The 17,482-nt window shown below is 43.5% G+C and overlaps 5 protein-coding genes across 7 annotated transcripts in view; 3 read left to right on the forward strand and 2 right to left on the reverse strand.

Moving 5' to 3' along the window:
* Positions 1-255: 255 nt before the first annotated feature.
* LOC106951523 (olfactory receptor 1493-like) lies at positions 256-1,213 on the reverse strand. The gene has a single exon (XM_015039127.1). The coding sequence runs from the start codon at positions 1,211-1,213 to the stop codon at positions 293-295; it is 921 nt and encodes a 306-aa protein (XP_014894613.1). The 3' UTR covers positions 256-292.
* Positions 1,214-2,822: 1,609 nt separating this feature from the next.
* LOC106951477 (putative gustatory receptor clone PTE03) lies at positions 2,823-3,644 on the forward strand (the record flags this gene model as incomplete). The annotated part of the gene is made up of 1 exon (XM_015039048.1): positions 2,823-3,644. A coding segment is annotated over one exon (822 nt), but the record flags the coding sequence as incomplete, so codon positions are not given.
* Positions 3,645-5,198: 1,554 nt separating this feature from the next.
* The window catches only part of LOC106951527 (olfactory receptor 52K1-like), a 61,167-nt gene continuing 48,883 nt past the window's right edge, over positions 5,199-17,482 (reverse strand). Inside the window, exons 1-2 of one of the 3 annotated variants that reach the window (XM_015039134.1) lie at positions 14,872-15,056; positions 5,199-7,021 (exon numbers count right to left, since the gene is read on the reverse strand). In XM_015039134.1, the coding sequence (XP_014894620.1) occupies positions 6,049-6,996 (948 nt within the window). In that variant the 5' untranslated portion in view covers positions 6,997-7,021; positions 14,872-15,056 and the 3' untranslated portion in view covers positions 5,199-6,048. Of the gene's footprint in view, positions 7,022-12,444; positions 12,535-14,871; positions 15,057-17,482 lie in introns of those variants that run through there. The other 2 variants (XM_015039132.1, XM_015039131.1) reach the window with 2 other exon arrangements.
* Positions 10,936-12,677, forward strand: LOC106951526 (putative gustatory receptor clone PTE03). Its single transcript, XM_015039130.1, has one exon. It carries the CDS (start codon positions 11,719-11,721, stop codon positions 12,670-12,672), a length of 954 nt encoding a protein of 317 aa, XP_014894616.1. The 5' UTR covers positions 10,936-11,718; the 3' UTR covers positions 12,673-12,677.
* Positions 16,194-17,262, forward strand: LOC106951532 (olfactory receptor 10A6-like). Its single transcript, XM_015039139.1, has one exon. It carries the CDS (start codon positions 16,304-16,306, stop codon positions 17,243-17,245), a length of 942 nt encoding a protein of 313 aa, XP_014894625.1. The 5' UTR covers positions 16,194-16,303; the 3' UTR covers positions 17,246-17,262.

Below are 17,482 nucleotides of genomic sequence, written 5' to 3' on the forward strand. Positions count from 1 at the left end.
GATTTTTATTGTATTGGATTTTTAAAATCGACTCCATATTGTGAAATCTGCTGAAATCACAGTTCACATAGTTCCAGACACAGTCATGGTCATCTGGAAATATTTTTGGGAGATTAAAGCCAAAGTAGGAAATTTTAATAAATTGTTGGAAATGTATTAAATACTTCCTACATCCAAAATGCATCCTGATGGGACCTTTGAGCAGTAATCACTGTCCTGGGTGCGGACTTGGAACCCGCTGATACCTGCTTACAGGCATACTTTGGTTTTGTGATTTTATTTTAAGGCATCTCTATGACTGTGGTCTAAAGTTGATCCGGAGGCTGATTCGGGACCTGATCTGCTTCAGGTTCATGCCATAGATGATGGGGTTGACGATGGGCGGCACCACGAGAAACTCTGCAGCCAGTGCGTTCTGCAGCGCCGGCATGGAGCTGCCGCCATAACGGGAGTACAGAGTATCAAACAGCAGCGAGGCGAAGAAGACGAGCAGAGAGACGAGGTGGGGCAGGCATGTCTGAGCAAACTTTTTCTGGTCTTCCTGAGAGCGAGCGGCGGATCGGACCAGTTGGACATATGACACTAGGATCACTATGACCTGCATGGAGTGCAGAAACATCAAAGTGATGCCGTACAGATTGTTAGCGGAGGTGTCAGAGCAGGACAGCTTCACCACCTCCCAGTTGGTGCAGAAGATCCGGGGAATGTGGTGGCTGCAGAGCCGAAGTCTGGCCATCAGGGCGAGGCCCACAGCCGTTTCCACTGATGAGAGACACCAGGTGAGCAGCAACAGCAGCGCCACCTTCTGGCTAGTCATCAGAGCCCAGTAACGCAGCGGCTGGCAGATGGCCAGGTAGCGGTCATACGCCATGACGGTCAGACTGCTGAGCTGGCAGAAGATATAAGTGTAAGAGATGAACATCTGAGTCAAGCAGCCGGTGTATGTGATGACATGAGCGTCAGCCAGAAGGTCGCTGAGCAGCTTCAGGTAGAAGCTGGACGCTCCGCAGATCCCAGTGAAGCTCAGGTTGCACATGAAGACGTACATCGGCTGGTGGAGGGTTTGATCCAGACACACAGTGAGGATGAGGGTGAGGTTCACAAAGACGGTGAAGAGGTACGACGTCAGTGTGAGAGCAAAGTAGATCTGACGGTTGGTCAGCGAGTCGTTCAGCCCGTCGAGGACAAACACGATACGAACGTTCTCATTCATGACCAGTGGTCAGGTTAGTTCAGTGGTCCGAACTAACCTGCAGCCAGACAGTCGTTCTGCAGAAACTACAGCCGAGGAAAATCTAAACGCTTCCTAAAAATCCTCTTCAAGATCAACTTCAAACGTTTCGTACAAGTAAAGTTCAACAGACATGCAAGAAACATTCATGATGCAAATATCTTGTTCAGGATCAAAGAAAACAGATTTCACTGGTTTTAGAATCTGCTTGTACAGGGACAGAAAAACAAACGGACAGAAAAACAAACCCTTTGCTTTGTTCAGCAGCTTGAATCAAACCAACTTTAGGAAAATCAGTTTCAGTTGTTCAAACAGAATCACTTCACATCAGTCAGTTCAGAATCAACAGGAGAGCTTCAGAAACGCAGTGAAACTTTGAGTTTACCTGCATTTCCATCGGTTTTTCATGGTTTTAAAGGATTTCTGCTAAACAGAAAACACATTCAGAGTTAAAACATCAGTAAAAACATCCTAATGCAAAGCTGTGAAGAAAAAACATCAAACGTGACAGAAAACCAGTTCAGTTACATTCAATCTCTCATTAATTTCTCCAAACTAAAACAGATGAACAGCAGCTCTGTGCATGTGCAGCAGAGCTTCAGCTTTTATTCACCTGAACTCGACAGGCAGAAGTCTGAAGCCCCTCCCCCTTCACTGACATCACAATTTACTCCCATCAACAGTTTCAAAGTTTAAACAACTAAATTTTACTGAACAGACTGAAAGTGGAGTTTAAAGGGAACTAATGTTCTTCTCCCAGATGGGACGTTTATCTGGACATGAGAAAGTTTCAGAGTGACGGAGAAGTTTGGTGAATCCAGGAGGGTCAGCTCTGCTCCCCAGGAGGTCGTTCTGTGTTTGAGGCCTGCAGGGCGTTAACGGCCGTCTGAGGACAGAAAATATGCTGGCCGTTGATGAAGAGCACCTCATATAATCACTGCAGGCTGCTGTACTCCTCGTCTCCAGGTCCAGCTCTCCGCATTGGTCCCATGATCAACACCTTCGTTTTCAGATGCGCTTTATAAGATGCAGGAAGTCATTTTTCAGATTTTCTGATTTTTGATTGGCCAGATCTTTAGTGGATTATGTTTCCTGTTATGTCAGAGTGCCTTCATTCTCATGTTTCTACTTTATTACTTTTATGTATTTTTTTCACTTTTCAGAAAATAGCAGTCAAAGCAAGCTTCCAAAATTTGTTTTTAAATGTATTTTTACGATTATAATGAAAACAAAAAGACTAAAATAAATTAAAAAAAGGAAAATAAAAACCCTCTAGGAATGACGTCTTGGCACGTGAAAATGATGTGCTGGTACAGGTTTCACATTTCTCTCGTGCTTTTCTTCACTTCAGTTTGGTCGTTTTAACGTTTCTCTCTAAGATGATTATGACTTCCTGTGGTTTTATTTCATGTCTGTTTCTTTGGTAAAGTTTGCTGCCTGCTTTGCAAACAGACTTCCTGCGGTGCTTCAGATACCAGATTTATTTGATGATGCAGTGAAGGCAGCGGTGATCTGGGACGTTTCCAGCCAATCAGACGGGACTCAGTGTGACTTCATCCACAGAATAAAAAGCTGCAGCTAAACGATCTGATACCAGGTATCGGATCGTCAGCAGGACGTTGCAGTCAACGTCCTGCTGATCGCGGTGATCTGTGTGAACCGGAGCTTACATGAACCCATGTTCCTGCTCCTCTGCAGCCTGCTGGTGAACGAACTGTACGGCAGCTCAGGCTTGCTTCCCTTCCTGCTGGTCCAGATCCTCTCTGACGTTCACATCGTTTCAGCTCCGCTCTGCTTCCTGCAGATCTTCTGTCTTTACTCTTACGTAAATACTGAGTTTTGTAATTTAGCCGTCATGTCTTATGACCGGTACCTCGCCATCTGCTGTCCTCTCCAGTATCACGCCGTAATGACGCATCATAAGGTTATTTTTGTGATTATTCTGACCTGGCTGTACTCCTTTGTGAAGTTTCTCATCACTCTGTTGCTGACCGTCCGTCTGACTCTGTGTGGAAACGTGTTGAACAGCACGTTTTGCCGTAACTACCTGGTTGTGAACTTGGCGTGTTCTGACACCAGCGTGAACAACATTTACGGACTGTTTGGTACTGTGATCACAGTTCTGGTCCCGCTGCTGCCCATCCTCTATTCCTACACTAAAATCCTCAGCGTTGTTCTGTCCGGCTCCAAACAGACGAGGCAGAAAGCCGTCAACACCTGCATGCCTCACCTGGCTTCGCTCCTCAGATTCGACATGGTCTCCGTACCCAACGGGCTGCAGATCGTCATGTCTCTGTACTTTGTGATTCTTCAGTCTCTTCTCAATCCCATCATGTATGGAATCACCCTGACAAAAATAAGAAATGCATGCAAACAGCTGTTCAGTAATAAGCCGTTGATCACAGAGACCTGATGAACCTTCATGTCTGTAAATGTTTTGTTTCTTGTTATAAGTAAATAAATGAAATAATGCATCATAACTGCATTGAAGTTCATCTTTAAGATCTGTGTTGCCATTCCCACTTACTAGGTTGTTTCAGACTCAATCATATTCAGCTATTTACAATAATTATGAAAGGTTTAATATTTTAGTGGCAGAATTCATTAAACACTGTATAAACATCAATTACTCGCAGACTGAACTGATGTTTTCAAGACTTTATTGACATGATAATTCTCTGCTTTCAGCAAATGAACAGTAAACATTAGACTTTCACACAGCATCAATTAAAACATACAGAATTGTGGAATTCATGAAAAGTATGTTTAATTTCTACTCAGTTATTTTCTAAATTTAAATGATAATGAGTGGATGGATGGTTCTGTCACCAACTCCCAAAGTGAAGGCCGTCTTTCCATTTCTTTAAAATTATATTGAGTTTCTTAATTTCACTGATAAAATGAAGGACCAAGTTGTGCTAGCTGCTCCTCTTTTTAGCCTCCACACATCAAACTTAACGTCATTAACCCACCTGGCTCCGATTCCCATCAGTGACCTCTGACACCGGCGTCTGCGACCGTCTTCTCCCAGAATGCATCTGGTCCCCTGGCAGTACGATACGAGGCAGCACCTGACCGGACCATCAACAGAAAACTAACAAAAAACAGAAAAACTAAATACAGTGGTCTGAAATCAGCCTCAGATTCATGAACTATTGGAAACCGAGTCACTGAAACTGTGCTGATAAACAGAAGATCACAATCAGCAAAATGATTATTAGTTAATGATTTCATCACTCAGCAGAATACTGAGGTTCTGTTCCTGACAGAAAATGGTTGGATGACAATAAAACATCACCTGTACTAACTAAATCAGCGCCTCCTCCTAACATTCTCTAAGTGAGAATAGAAAACCTAACAGGAAATGGCACTGCTGCCAAATGTCAGGATTTAATGGAGGTAAAAGGCTGTAAACAAGCTCTGACATCAACTTCATATAAAACCAAAATGTGTGGAAAATTTCTCCACTGACTTTAATGAGCTTTTATATGCATTGATTATGACTATTTAATAATTGTAGAAGATTTGAACATCCATGTTGACAAGCCTGAAGACAGAGGGGCAAAAACTCTGCGATGTTCTTGACAATGTTGGTTTGACTCAACATGTCAAACAGCCAACACACGTCAGTGAGGGCCGAATATTTCCAGTGTGTCTGTAACTGATGTCGCCCTGTCTGATCCTTCCTCTGTTAACTTTGAAAGTACAATCAACATCGACTCACTTAGTAAAATTAGTTCATTTTTACAAACAATTCAGCAGAAACCTGTAATCAGATCCACTCTTCCACCTCAACATGGGCTGGGAGAGAACCTCCTTTCTAGACTTTCAGGTCTCACCCAACATGTTTTGGGCGCTCAGGAGAGAAGTACCTAGAGGAAATTGATGATCCATTAAGGTAAGAAACATCAGTTCAGGTGATGAAACGTCAGATGGGCCATCCTGGCCTTGATCAGACAAGGCTGCGAACAGTGAGTTTCTGTCCTTCTACAGTGTTTGCTGGGACAGTGATCTCATTGTTGTTCTGTGTCTGAGGCCTGACATTAACAGTGATCAAAAGATTAGCAACAAAAAATCATTTCCCAACTTGATTAACATGCACCGGAACGCCCACATGTCGTTTTTCCATTGTATTTTCCAGGTCTGAGGGTTAAGGGTTTAAGAACGACTCCATTCTGTCTGAAACGATGATGACACTCCCAAAAGACATTGTGGTTGTCAATGAAGGTCACTGAGCTGGCAGAGATTTTTCTGAATTTCGTTTGGCCATTAGCTCCAGTGTGTATGATTAGATTCTCAATGTTCGGCTGATCAGAGGTCAGTGGGATTACTGTCTTGGCGTCACTCAGAAAGCAGAGAACCTTCATTCTCTCCAAATCAGTAGATTCCTTTTACCTACCTACAATAAGACCTTTTGGCGTTTCTGGGTCACTTTGGGAGAAAGCTGGTTGATGTTTGGAGGCCAGATGTCTGTTGTAGAGTCAAACCTTTTTCAGTGGTTTCCAGTTGGAGACATGATGGGATGTATTACGACTCGAGCTGGCTGACGAGTCTTTGGTACCAGGATGAAGGATGATGTCATCTCCAACTGCTTGGTGACTTTTCTTTGGTGCAGCTGGTGGAAATGAGGTGAGGGTTCGGTTCAATGCCAGCCCCGTTGTATCGTTTAGGTTCGTCCTGTTAGATGTCCAGTCAGATCTGATGGATGAGATTTATTTTTCGGTTTAGCTCTGAGGCAGTTCCAGGAGTGTGAGCTGCTTGCTCAGGTGCTCAGAGGATCTTTGTTATTTTGGAACAACTGGAGGTGGAAGTGGTTTCTAATGGTAGGGAAGGACCTGGACAAAGTGTTTCCAGTGCGTCAGAGTGTTCAGAATGTGCTGCCTGATCTCAGTGGTTCTGATGCCATAGATGATCGGGTTGAAGCAGCTCGGGAACAACAGGTACATGGTGCTGAAGAAAACCCGGACAGCTTCAGGAAGTCCACTTTTAACTCGATATGACAGGAAAGCAATGAGAGCTAAGGTCAGACTGAAGGTGAGGACCATGATGTGAGTGATGCAGGTGTGTAGTGCTTTCACACCAGAGCTGCTGGATCTCAACACAGAGCTGAATATTGCAATGTAAGAAGCAGCGATGACAAAGAAGTCAAAAACAGGAATGAAGAAAATAGCCATCAGTCCAGCCAGGTTGTTGATGGCGGTGGAGCCACAGGCCAGCTCCACCAAGGCCATGTGCTCACAGAAACAGTGGTTCATCACATTCCTGCAGAACGACAGCTTTCCTGCCAAACTCACAAACAGAGAGATGAGGAGCATGTTTCTGACAACCAGTGGGACGATAAACTTCAGGAATCTCTGCAGCGCCATCAGTTCATGGTAGTGAAGTGGCGTACAAATAGCAAAGTATCGATCCAGAGCCATCCACACCAGGAAGGTGGTCTGAAACGCTCCAAAGAAGTGAATGAAGTGCATCTGAACCAGGCAGCCAATCAGAGAGATCCCCTTCCAGTCAAACAGGAAGCTGAGCAACATGTTGGGAACAAAGAACACTGGGAGGCAGAGTTCAACACAAGCCATGCCGGCGATGAGGATGCTCATAGGCTGATGAAGGCTCCTTTGAGAAACGACGACATAAACCAGCAGAGAGTTGGCCAGCAGAGCCACGATGAACATGAGGAGGAACGGGACGAAGAGGACCGGCCTCAGGTCGCCCAGTTCTGCAAAACCATTCAGGATAAAGTGCTGCTGTGAAGAGACGTTCTGCATCGTTCAAAGCTTTCATTCAGCCAATCTGCAACAAAATGAAGAACAAAGCAGAGATGACAAAAACATGTTTGTTTCCCAACCTGAAGATACAAAATTACAAAAGAAAACAGAATAATTGTGCAGGAAAAAATCAACATACATTAATTTATGTCAGGTTGAAATATATTATGTGTTTGGTCATAATCATAAAGTACAAAAATGGAAGACCCCTTATGATGAACAAAACCTTTGGAGTCAGTGTTCCCTCGCATAAACGCGGGTCACCGGGGCCCCACTCTAGAGCAAGGGCTGGAAGTGGGGCACATGGGCGAAAGCCTGGTGGCTGGGCTTTCACCCATGGAGCCCGGCTGGGCACAGTCCAAAAGTAGACATGGGTTCCCTTTCCCATGGGCTCACTACTTATAGGAGGGGCCAAAGGGGTCAGGTGCAGTGTGGGATGGGTGGTGGCCAAGGGCAGGGACCTTGGCGATGCGATCCTTGGTTACAGAAGCTGGCTCTTGGGATGTAGAATATCACGTCTCTGGTGGGGAAGGAGCCTAACTAGTGTGTGAGGTTGAGAGGTTCCGGATAGAAAGAGTCGGCCTCCCCTTAACGCAAGGTTGTGGCTCTGGAACCAGTCTCCTTGACGTACTTCCAGTCTAGAGTTGCCCATGGTGAGAGGCGCCGGGAAGCAGTGGGCATACCTGTTGCCTCCATCTTGGTGCCTGTATGTTGGGGTTTACCCTGGCGAACGAGAGGGTAGCCTCCCTCCACTTACAGGTGGGGGGACGGGTTCTGACTGTTATTTGTGTTTACGCGCCAAGCAACAGTTCAGATTACCCACACTTATTGGAGTCTTTGGAGTTGGTACTGGAGAGTGTCCCTCCTGGGGACTCCCTTGTTCTGCTGGGGGACTTTAACGTTCACGTGGGCAATGACAGTAAGACCTGGAGGGGCATGGTTGGGAGGAACAGCCCCCCTGAAATGAACTCAAGTGGTGTTCTGTTGTTGGACTTCTGTGCTCGTCATGGATTGTCCCTAACGAACACCATGTTCAAGCACAAGGGTGTCCATATGTGCACTTGGCACCAGGACACCCTAGGCCACAGTTTGATGATCGACTTTGTCATCGTATCACCGGATCTGCGGCGGCATGTCTTGGACACTTGGGTGAAGAGAGGTGCGGAGCTGTCCACTGACCACTACCTGGTGGTGAGTTGGCTCCGGTGGTGGGGGAGGAAGCCGATCAGACCAAACGTGTTGTGAGGATCTGCTGGGAACATCTGGCAGAGTCCCCTGTGAGAGGGAGTTTTAACTCCCATCTCCGGGAGAACTTTGAACACGTTCTGGGTGAGGTGAGGGACATTGAGCCCGAGTTGACCATGTTCCGTGCCTCCATTGTCGAGGCGGCTTATCGGAGCTGTGGCCACAAGGTTTTCGGTGCCCTCAAACCCATTGGTGGACACCTTCAGTGATGGATACTGTCAGGCTGAAGAAAGAGTCCTATCGGGCCTCCATGTCCCTCGGAGACCACGGAAACAGCTGATGGGTTACAGCAGTCCAAATGGCATGCGGCTCAGGTGATCGCTGAGGCAAAAACTTGGGCATGGGAGGAGTTCGGAGAGGCCATGGGGAAAGACTTTCGAACGGCTTCGAGGAGATTCTGGTCCACCATCCGGAGTCTCAGGAGGGGGAAGCAGTGCAGCACCAACACTGTTTATAGTGGGGATGGTCTGCTGCTGACCTTGACTTGGGACCTTGTGGGCCGATGGGCAGAATATTTCGAAGACCTCCTCAATCCCATCAACACGCCTTCCATTGAGGAAGCTGAGCCTGGGGACTCTGGGTCGGGCTCTCCAAACTCTGCGGTGAGGTTGCAGAGTGGTTAAAGGGCTCCTTGGTGGCAGGGCCCCGTGGTGGATGAGATTTGCCCGGACTTCCTTAAAGCTCTGGAGGTTGTAGGGTTGTGTTGGCTGACGCAACTCTGCAATATTGCATGGACACCGGGGGCAGTTCCCCTGGATTGGCAGGAGGGTGTGCTCCAATTACAGAGGGGTCACACTCTTAAGCCTCCCTGGTAAGGTCTAGTCAGGGGTTCTGGAGAGATCAACACAAACACTGGTTTGTGATGTTTTATTGCAAAATGCACCACATTATTATGTTATATTTTAAAGAGAAACCTCTGCATCGCAAAATGTAACAGTGACCAACATTATGCATCAATTATTACATTATGCTGTTTTATTACATTTTAAAGTCAAATTTTTTACATTTTTATTTCATGGGGTGGCATTACTTGAATTGTTTTTATAACTCAAACACTGTCCTTTCCTTGACTTCACATTGAGATCAGTTCAGTCCATTTTGTTGTACAAAGCAGTAAATAATCAGAAATATCATCTGAAAGAGTTTCAAAAGAAAAAACATCTAATTTACATATGGAGGTAAAAACCTAAATGCAGTTTGGACATAAAGTAATTCAGGTTCATGCCAGATTGACTGCATCAAGAAACTGACTTGTTGAAAAACCACTGCTAATCATCAGCTAATGAAATAAAAATACCTCAAACATTTTTTGTACAAATATTCTGCTTGTGTTTTCGGGGTTTTTCCATGTAAAATGAATAACCAACATTTTAGCTGTCCTGCTCTGGAATACATTTTCCAATCATGAACATATTAATAGTGCTGCTCAAACAGGAAGGAAACTTGGTCTAAAGTTGAACTAAATGAGGGATTTTGTCAGTTTATTAGGTAAACAATGACAGAATCCTCCTTGAACAATCACCATCAGAGAAACAGCAGAGCTTCCTGCTCCTTCTGCACGTCGGCTTTATGTCAGTCAGAACCAGCAGAGAAACAATAATTTATTCTGTTGGTTCTTTAGAATAAAACTGCAGAAGAAACACAGTGAAAGACAGAAATCCTGGTGAAGATGAGATGCATTCATCTCACAGAAAAATGATGTTCTTAAAGCAGCCAGTGCAGGAAAATGATTCAGAATCAGCAGCAGATCCTTAAACAAGGGAACTAAAGCCTCAGCAGCACCAAACTTACCAACATTTATAAGAAGAGATTAGATCATAAACAGAGATTCTCTCTGTATATGTTTCAGGCATGAATTATAAACCACTTCCTTAGAATCATCTGAAAATATTCTTTGTTAAAGAGAAGTTAAGCAATCAAACCAAGCACCTGCTGAGAACGTCCATGAATCTGGAAGAACAGGAAAATAAAGAAAAGTTCAGGCAGCAGAAAGAGAAGACTTCACTGTGAGTGATCCTTTTTCTGAGAGCAAATATTAAACATCAGTCACAAGATGCAAAATTGGCACTATTAAATGTTTCCTGTTTAAAGTTAAAGAAAGCATCAGAATCATGTAATTAGGATCCTGAATCATTTACATCAACAAACAGAGCAAAAGATAGAGATGGAAACCTTCATCAGGTGGAGTCGAACTGCAAGAGCTGCAGACGGAAACCTGCAGGTTGTTGGACCAGAGAGACGATCTGTTGGCTGAACCGCCGACGCTTCGTCTTTATACCTTCAGTCTGAAGCTGCTGGAGGCTGGAAACGCCCCCAGTGCTCGGTTTTTACCTCAAAGTAAAAAATAAAGAAAATAATTGGACATTGTAATGTGTTCATTGTTAACCAATGACATCAAAATTATTTTAGTATTTTTTCCTCTTTCTTCTTATTTCCATTTGCTTGATTCTCTTCTTGCGTCCAGTTAACTGTAATCGGACTGAAGCCAGAAGGAAGCCGATTTCTCTTTGTATATTTTCCTGTTCTTTATTAGAAAACATGAAACTTTAAAGTGACCTGGGTGTTTTAACTGCAACAAGTTTAAACCATCACAAGCTTTAAAAACATCTGTTTGCATGTCAGATATTTACTGCAGTTCTCATTTTAAACAGCAGGGGTCGCTTCAGAAAGCAGGTTTAACAAACTGAGCTGAGATACTCGGGGTTTTCAGTTTCAGAATATCAACCAGGTGACTCAGCTCAGCCTGAGTTAAGACCTGATCAGTGGAGCAGATTCACCATGGCAACAGGGGGAAAATTAAACCTGAAATCCACATTTCTCACCACTGGAGTTAGAAATTTTAATGGTGACATAAGGAGAACATCAAAACATATTTAATCAGAAAAAAAAAAAAAATCAGTAATACAATTTGCTGCTACAAATAACGAGTTAATTTCCATGATTTATTTCCGGAAAATCTGAGATTAATCACAGAATTTTTGAGTTTTTTGGTGGAAATGTACTCTTCCTTTTTTATATCCAAATTGGCCCTAACGCACCGTCACACATAAGACATTAAACATTGACTTGTCTTAAATGTGCTACAGAGAGAAATTTGCCTTTCCTTTAGTAAAGTTACAGAAACATAAAATGGTTTCATTCCATAATGTTGCGTTGCTCTGGGAATAAATGCAACCAGGCAATCAGAGAACAACATGGGCCTGGTCATCACTCAGTGTGAGGAAATAAAAAGCTGCAGGCGTTGAGGCAGCCAACAGTTAGACTGAGGTTCAGCTCACCTGGACTGCCCCTCATTTACTAAATGAGTAAAAATAAAGGAGCTCAGCTCATGATGCTGTTACTCAGTTTTTAACTTGCTCTTTTTCCAGTTTTACAGAATTTGTAAGAAGTTAAATGTGTTTGTTCTCATTATGCAAAGGGCATAATTAGACTTATAATTCATCAATTTCTTTTTCTTGCTTTCTCCCTGAATGAGCCATGCTGAACTCCACTTCTTCAGCTCTGACTTATTTCATTCTCGCAGCGTATGTGGACGTTGGAAGATGGCGGTACTTGTGCTTCCTGATAACTGTGGTATTATACCTGATAATTGTTGCAGTCAACGTCCTGCTGATCGCGGTGATCTGTGTGAACCGGAGCTTACATGAACCCATGTTCCTGCTCCTCTGCAGCCTGCTGGTGAACGAACTGTACGGCAGCTCAGGCTTGCTTCCCTTCCTGCTGGTCCAGATCCTCTCTGACGTTCACATCGTTTCAGCTCCGCTCTGCTTCCTGCAGATCTTCTGTCTTTACTCTTACGTAAATACTGAGTTTTGTAATTTAGCCGTCATGTCTTATGACCGGTACCTCGCCATCTGCTGTCCTCTCCAGTATCACGCCGTAATGACGCATCATAAGGTTATTTTTGTGATTATTCTGACCTGGCTGTACTCCTTTGTGAAGTTTCTCATCACTCTGTTGCTGACCGTCCGTCTGACTCTGTGTGGAAACGTGTTGAACAGCACGTTTTGCCGTAACTACCTGGTTGTGAACTTGGCGTGTTCTGACACCAGCGTGAACAACATTTACGGACTGTTTGGTACTGTGATCACAGTTCTGGTCCCGCTGCTGCCCATCCTCTATTCCTACACTAAAATCCTCAGCGTTGTTCTGTCCGGCTCCAAACAGACGAGGCAGAAAGCCGTCAACACCTGCATGCCTCACCTGGCTTCGCTCCTCAACTTCTCCTTCGGCTGTTTGTTTGAAAGCCTTCAGAGCAGATTCGACATGGTCTCCGTACCCAACGGGCTGCAGATCGTCATGTCTCTGTACTTTGTGATTCTTCAGTCTCTTCTCAATCCCATCATGTATGGAATCACCCTGACAAAAATAAGAAATGCATGCAAACAGCTGTTCAGTAATAGTTTAGTTGATGATAAACTTCTTGCATAAATGTAAATGGCTGTATATATTCTGCTTTTTTAGCCTTTAGCAATAAAATTAAAATACTGAATGAATGTTTCAGATTCCTTTTTGACTAAATTTAGATGTGGGTCCAATAAAACCAAATAGTGGGCAAAGAAACTAAAACTGCTGATGGAAAGTTTAAAAAAGTTAATTAAAATCCATATTTTACTGAAACATTTTCCATGAGTGTTAAGCAGTTTGATGTAATGACACAAAAACTTTCACACCTGTCTTGGATCCATGACAGAAATTTCTTACGTTCGTCTGGAGGAACGGATTGTTGGTTTTCTTCTTCTTGTGTTTTAAAACCAGGAGACGCTGCAGAGCTGACGGACCGTTTCTGAAACCATCTACTTCATCTGACCGAGCAAAATGCACATCAACCGAAGACAAAAGATATTCTCATTTTAGTTCAGGCTTCTGTCTGCGAGAGGAAGAAAGGCCTGACAAAACATAAAACTTAATAAAATTCATCTCAGCTAGCAAATTACATCATCTTTACATAATTGTATTAGAATTTTTGAAAAGAAAAAACCCTTCTTAAAAATAAAAGCTTTGAAATTTTGACATTTCCAGTTTTATTTGAAATCAGTTTCCAAAAATGATATTGGTATGTTGCTAGGCAACAAAGCTTTATGATTGGTAATCTTATCATAATCTTGTATTTCTTTTTATTAATGTCCATTCTTTGTTTTTCATATTCAGTTGTTTACGATTCCTTGCATTGCTCTAGTATTTGGTTTTTATCTTTATTCAGCTCTTTTCAGTGGTGGTTCGCTGATCTGCTTCCTGTTCTGTCATCACCTCCCCTGCTTCAATACACCTGAGCCAGTCAGCTCTGTGTCAAGTTGGTCCATACTGTATTATTTTAGATTCATTACTAAACTTTTTGCAAGAAGATGGATGGATATTTATTCAGCTCTACTGGTCAAGACAAAAAGATGCCGAGTCATCTCAGGACGTTCCCTTTGTCATAGCTTCTCAGAGTTTGTGGAAAACAGATTCTGTCCAAACCCACTTAAACCTGGGGAGATATCCTAAATCTTACATTACAGCAGCTAATAAACCTCGTTGTGCACAATGACAGAACACATTTTAGTTGTGACATGAAGATAACTGCAGGAAATGAAATGTTTACTGTAGTGTGAAATGTAGAAATCATTTCTGGGTTCAGGTAGTTCATGTAATATTCATATTTGTGAGGAAGCGGGACAAAGCGGGTCAAAGGCGTACAGGTACAGGGAGAACGTACTAACTCACCAACATCGCCTCAGAGCTCGAACCCAGAACAGTTTTCTGTTTTTCTTTAGGGGAACAGAGCTAACGCCAGACCAGCGTTCAGCTCGATCTGCACTGACCCAACGGGAGAAAGGCCTAATGTGACTAATTTAGGGTGCATCATTCATAATCCGGTGTAATCCAACTCCAGTCCTTTTTTACAAACTGTTTGGTGATGTGTGAACATTAATCGACCTCTGACCTCTGGTCTTCCAAACCTCAGTTTGGGTTCAATTGAAGTGAACTCTGGTTCAGTTTGATATGTGAACGGCAAGCGGACCGGAGACCGCTCCAAAAGCAGGAAGTGGACTGCAATGCAAGGAAATCTGGGTAAATAAAACCAAAGCTAACGTGTTAGCCTAGCACTAGCAGCAGAAATGGCTCCTGGCCTTCAGCCAAAGACTAAAGAGAAATCCTCCAACCGCTAAAACCTGACGCCTCCATCTTGTTTCCATCTGGTGAAGCAGGAAGTTGCTCTCAGTGTCTTCAGAGGTTTTGTGTCGTTTCCTTCAGTGGATCTTGGTGCAGCGCCCCCACAGGCCAGGAGGGGAACAAATTAGTTTGACTCAGAGCCACAGCAGCTGGAGGTGGAGCAGATGATGGAGTTCTGGTTCCAGTAGAACCGGGTCAACCGGACCATCAGGTGGAAACAGCCTTAGAGAAGGAGGCAGTGAATGTTTTCATATTTTCATGAATCTTCTGATTAATTTGATATTTGCGATCACCCAATGACTGAAGCTGTTTGAAAACCAGTTACTGTGAGAAACTGATTCTTTCCATTTGGACACGGTCAGAGTTTCTGTAACTTTCCTGGCACATTAAACATCAGATATTTCCACTCTGAGCTGCTGGGTCTCAGTCGGAGGTCACTGGTGTGATTGCATCCTGTTTACTGTGTCATGTCACCCTAACGAGGCCCAGCAGGGCTGTTGGCTCCCAGAGGATGGTGCCCAAGTGGCGCTTTGGACACCAACAGGACAATTAGCAGCAAGAGAGGACACTCTGTCGTCCCCATGGGCCCCGCAGGGCGGCTTCAGGACATTCAGGACCAGTTTATCCTCCCGGGTCCAGACCGGACTCACAGTCTGAGGAAACACTTTTGTTAAAAAAAAAAAAAAAAACACAGAAATTTGTCAGAAAAATTAAGTCAAACCGTTTTTCAGGAATATTTCATTCATCACACATCAGAAAGTCTCCATCTAAACCAGGAGTTTTCAGTTAAACTCATCCAGTTCCCAGTTACGAACATTTCCTCCCAGTTAAAGGTCCAAACAAAAGTCAAACTTTTGTCTTTCATGGTCTTATGTTCACAACTTCTCTGTAAATCTGCACTTTTTAATGAAGAACCAGCTATATTATAAAAAAAACCCTGAGAGTAGAATGCATCTTAAAGTACAAACAGAGCCTAAAAGACATTTATTTCTCTAAAGAGATTAAAAAACAACATCCTTGTAAAACATTAAATTAAAATAAACTTTTTTAAGGGGAGGTGGATACAAAGAGTTTGTACTTTTGATTGAAAAGCCCGAAATCTGGACTCAGACCTGAACCACATAAAGACAGTCACAAAGTCGGCCTTCTGTCACCTGAAGAACATCTCCAGGACTAGAGGACTAATGTCTCCTCCAGGTATTTATCTTTAATCACACCGATTACATTGATTGGTTAAAAACTTAACCAGAGGAAACTCTTCACAAGTTTTAGAGAAAGAAGGTAAACTATACCACATTCATGTAAAATCTATAGATAAAACTGAAGTTACGTTTTCCATTGGAAATTCTACAGCGTAGTTTGTGGATGTGGCTTAAAAACTGAGGATCAGTGGGGACAGAGCGAACCTCCATCCTCCAAAATATAAAGTTAGTGTAGAAGAATTTGTTCAGATCCCACCTGATGACATCGTCACCAAGAAAGACTTTTCCACTAACTTCCAAATACAATTTGGAAGTTTTGGAAGTTGATCCAACATGTTGGCCTAGGCTAACATGATCCATGTTGGATGTTAGCCTAGGCTAGAAGCTCATCCAAACTTTCTGGATGCTTTCTGACCTGCTGTAAAACGTGTGCAATCTTTGAAACGTTCTGGTCTCCATGCCCTTGTTGTCAATCAGAGCAGGTGTGTAGCAGAGTGTGTGTTTTACTACAAACTGAAGCTCTTGAAAGCAGCAGAGCAGAACCTGAAGCTGCAGACTGAAGCTGCTGCAGGAAACCAGTTGAAGGACGTAACGTTCACTGGAACGGGGAGGAATGGAAAATATCTCTGCATGTTTTCACAGTTCTGAATAATTTTCCTTTACCTGAAGTCTTTATCTCACAAAAACTGATTGTGTTATTAAGGATGAATGTTTCCCAGGTTTCATATTTCACTCTGAGCGCCTACTTTGACATCGGCCCGTTTAAGTACGGCGTCTTCCTGGTCATCATGTGTGTTTATATGTTCATTATCGGCTCCAACGTCCTGCTGATCGTGGTGATCTGTGTGAACCGGAGCTTACATGAACCCATGTTCCTGTTCCTCTGCAGCCTGTTTGTGAACGAACTGTTCGGTAGTTTGGGTTTGTTCCCCTTCCTGCTGGTCCAGATCCTCTCTGATGTTCACTCCGTTTCTGTTCCGCTCTGCTTCCTGCAGATCTTCTGTCTCTACATGTACGGGAACGTTGAGTTTTATAACCTAGCCGTCATGTCTTATGACCGATATCTGGCCGTCTGCCACCCTCTGCACTACAGCACACAGATGCAGATGAGCAAAGTCAGCAGGCTGGTTCTGTTTTCTTGGTTCATTCCTCTGCTGAACATAATTGTGATGATTTCACTGAACGCGTCCTCTGGGCTGTGTGGAAACGTAATCGATAGAGTTATGTGTGTTAATTATTATGTGACAAAGTTGCTGTGCAGCGGAGCGACGGCCAGTAACGTCTACGGACTGGTCTACACCTTCTCTGTGCTCCTCAGCCTCGCCGCGCTCATCCTCTACACCTATGTGAGAATCCTGAAAGTTTGTTTTTCTGGGTCCAAACAGACGCGGCAGAAAGCGATCAGCACCTGCACGCCTCACCTGGCGTCAGTCCTGAACTTCTCCTTTGGCTCTTTCTTTGAGATTCTGCAGAGCAGGTTTGACTTGAGCAGACTCCCTGCTGTCCTGCGTATTGTTTTATCTCTGTACTTTGTCACCTGTCAGCCATTTTTTAACCCGCTTGTGTACGGGCTAAAACTGGGAAAAATACGTCTGGCTTGTAAAACTCTCTTCTTTCATCGTAGAAAACCCGCTTCGAGTTTTTAAGCGGATTGTAAAGCTTTGTGAACCAGAATGTTAAATAAATAGTCATCTGTACTCGTTTTAACTTGCGTTTTGGTTGTTTTTTAAACAACGTTGTAATATAATAAAGTGTAATAAAAGAACACCTACACTATGAAGGACAGTGAAAGGAAAACTAGGAATGAATCTCATCTGGAAACAAAAAACAACCTTCTTGGAAGCATGAAAACAATTTGAAATGATTTCTTAAGAGTTAGCTGT

Source organism: Poecilia latipinna, unplaced genomic scaffold (assembly GCF_001443285.1).
Source record: "Poecilia latipinna isolate Pla-1442-1.1 unplaced genomic scaffold, P_latipinna-1.0 Scaffold462, whole genome shotgun sequence".
Classification (NCBI taxonomy): Eukaryota; Metazoa; Chordata; class Actinopteri; order Cyprinodontiformes; family Poeciliidae; genus Poecilia; species Poecilia latipinna.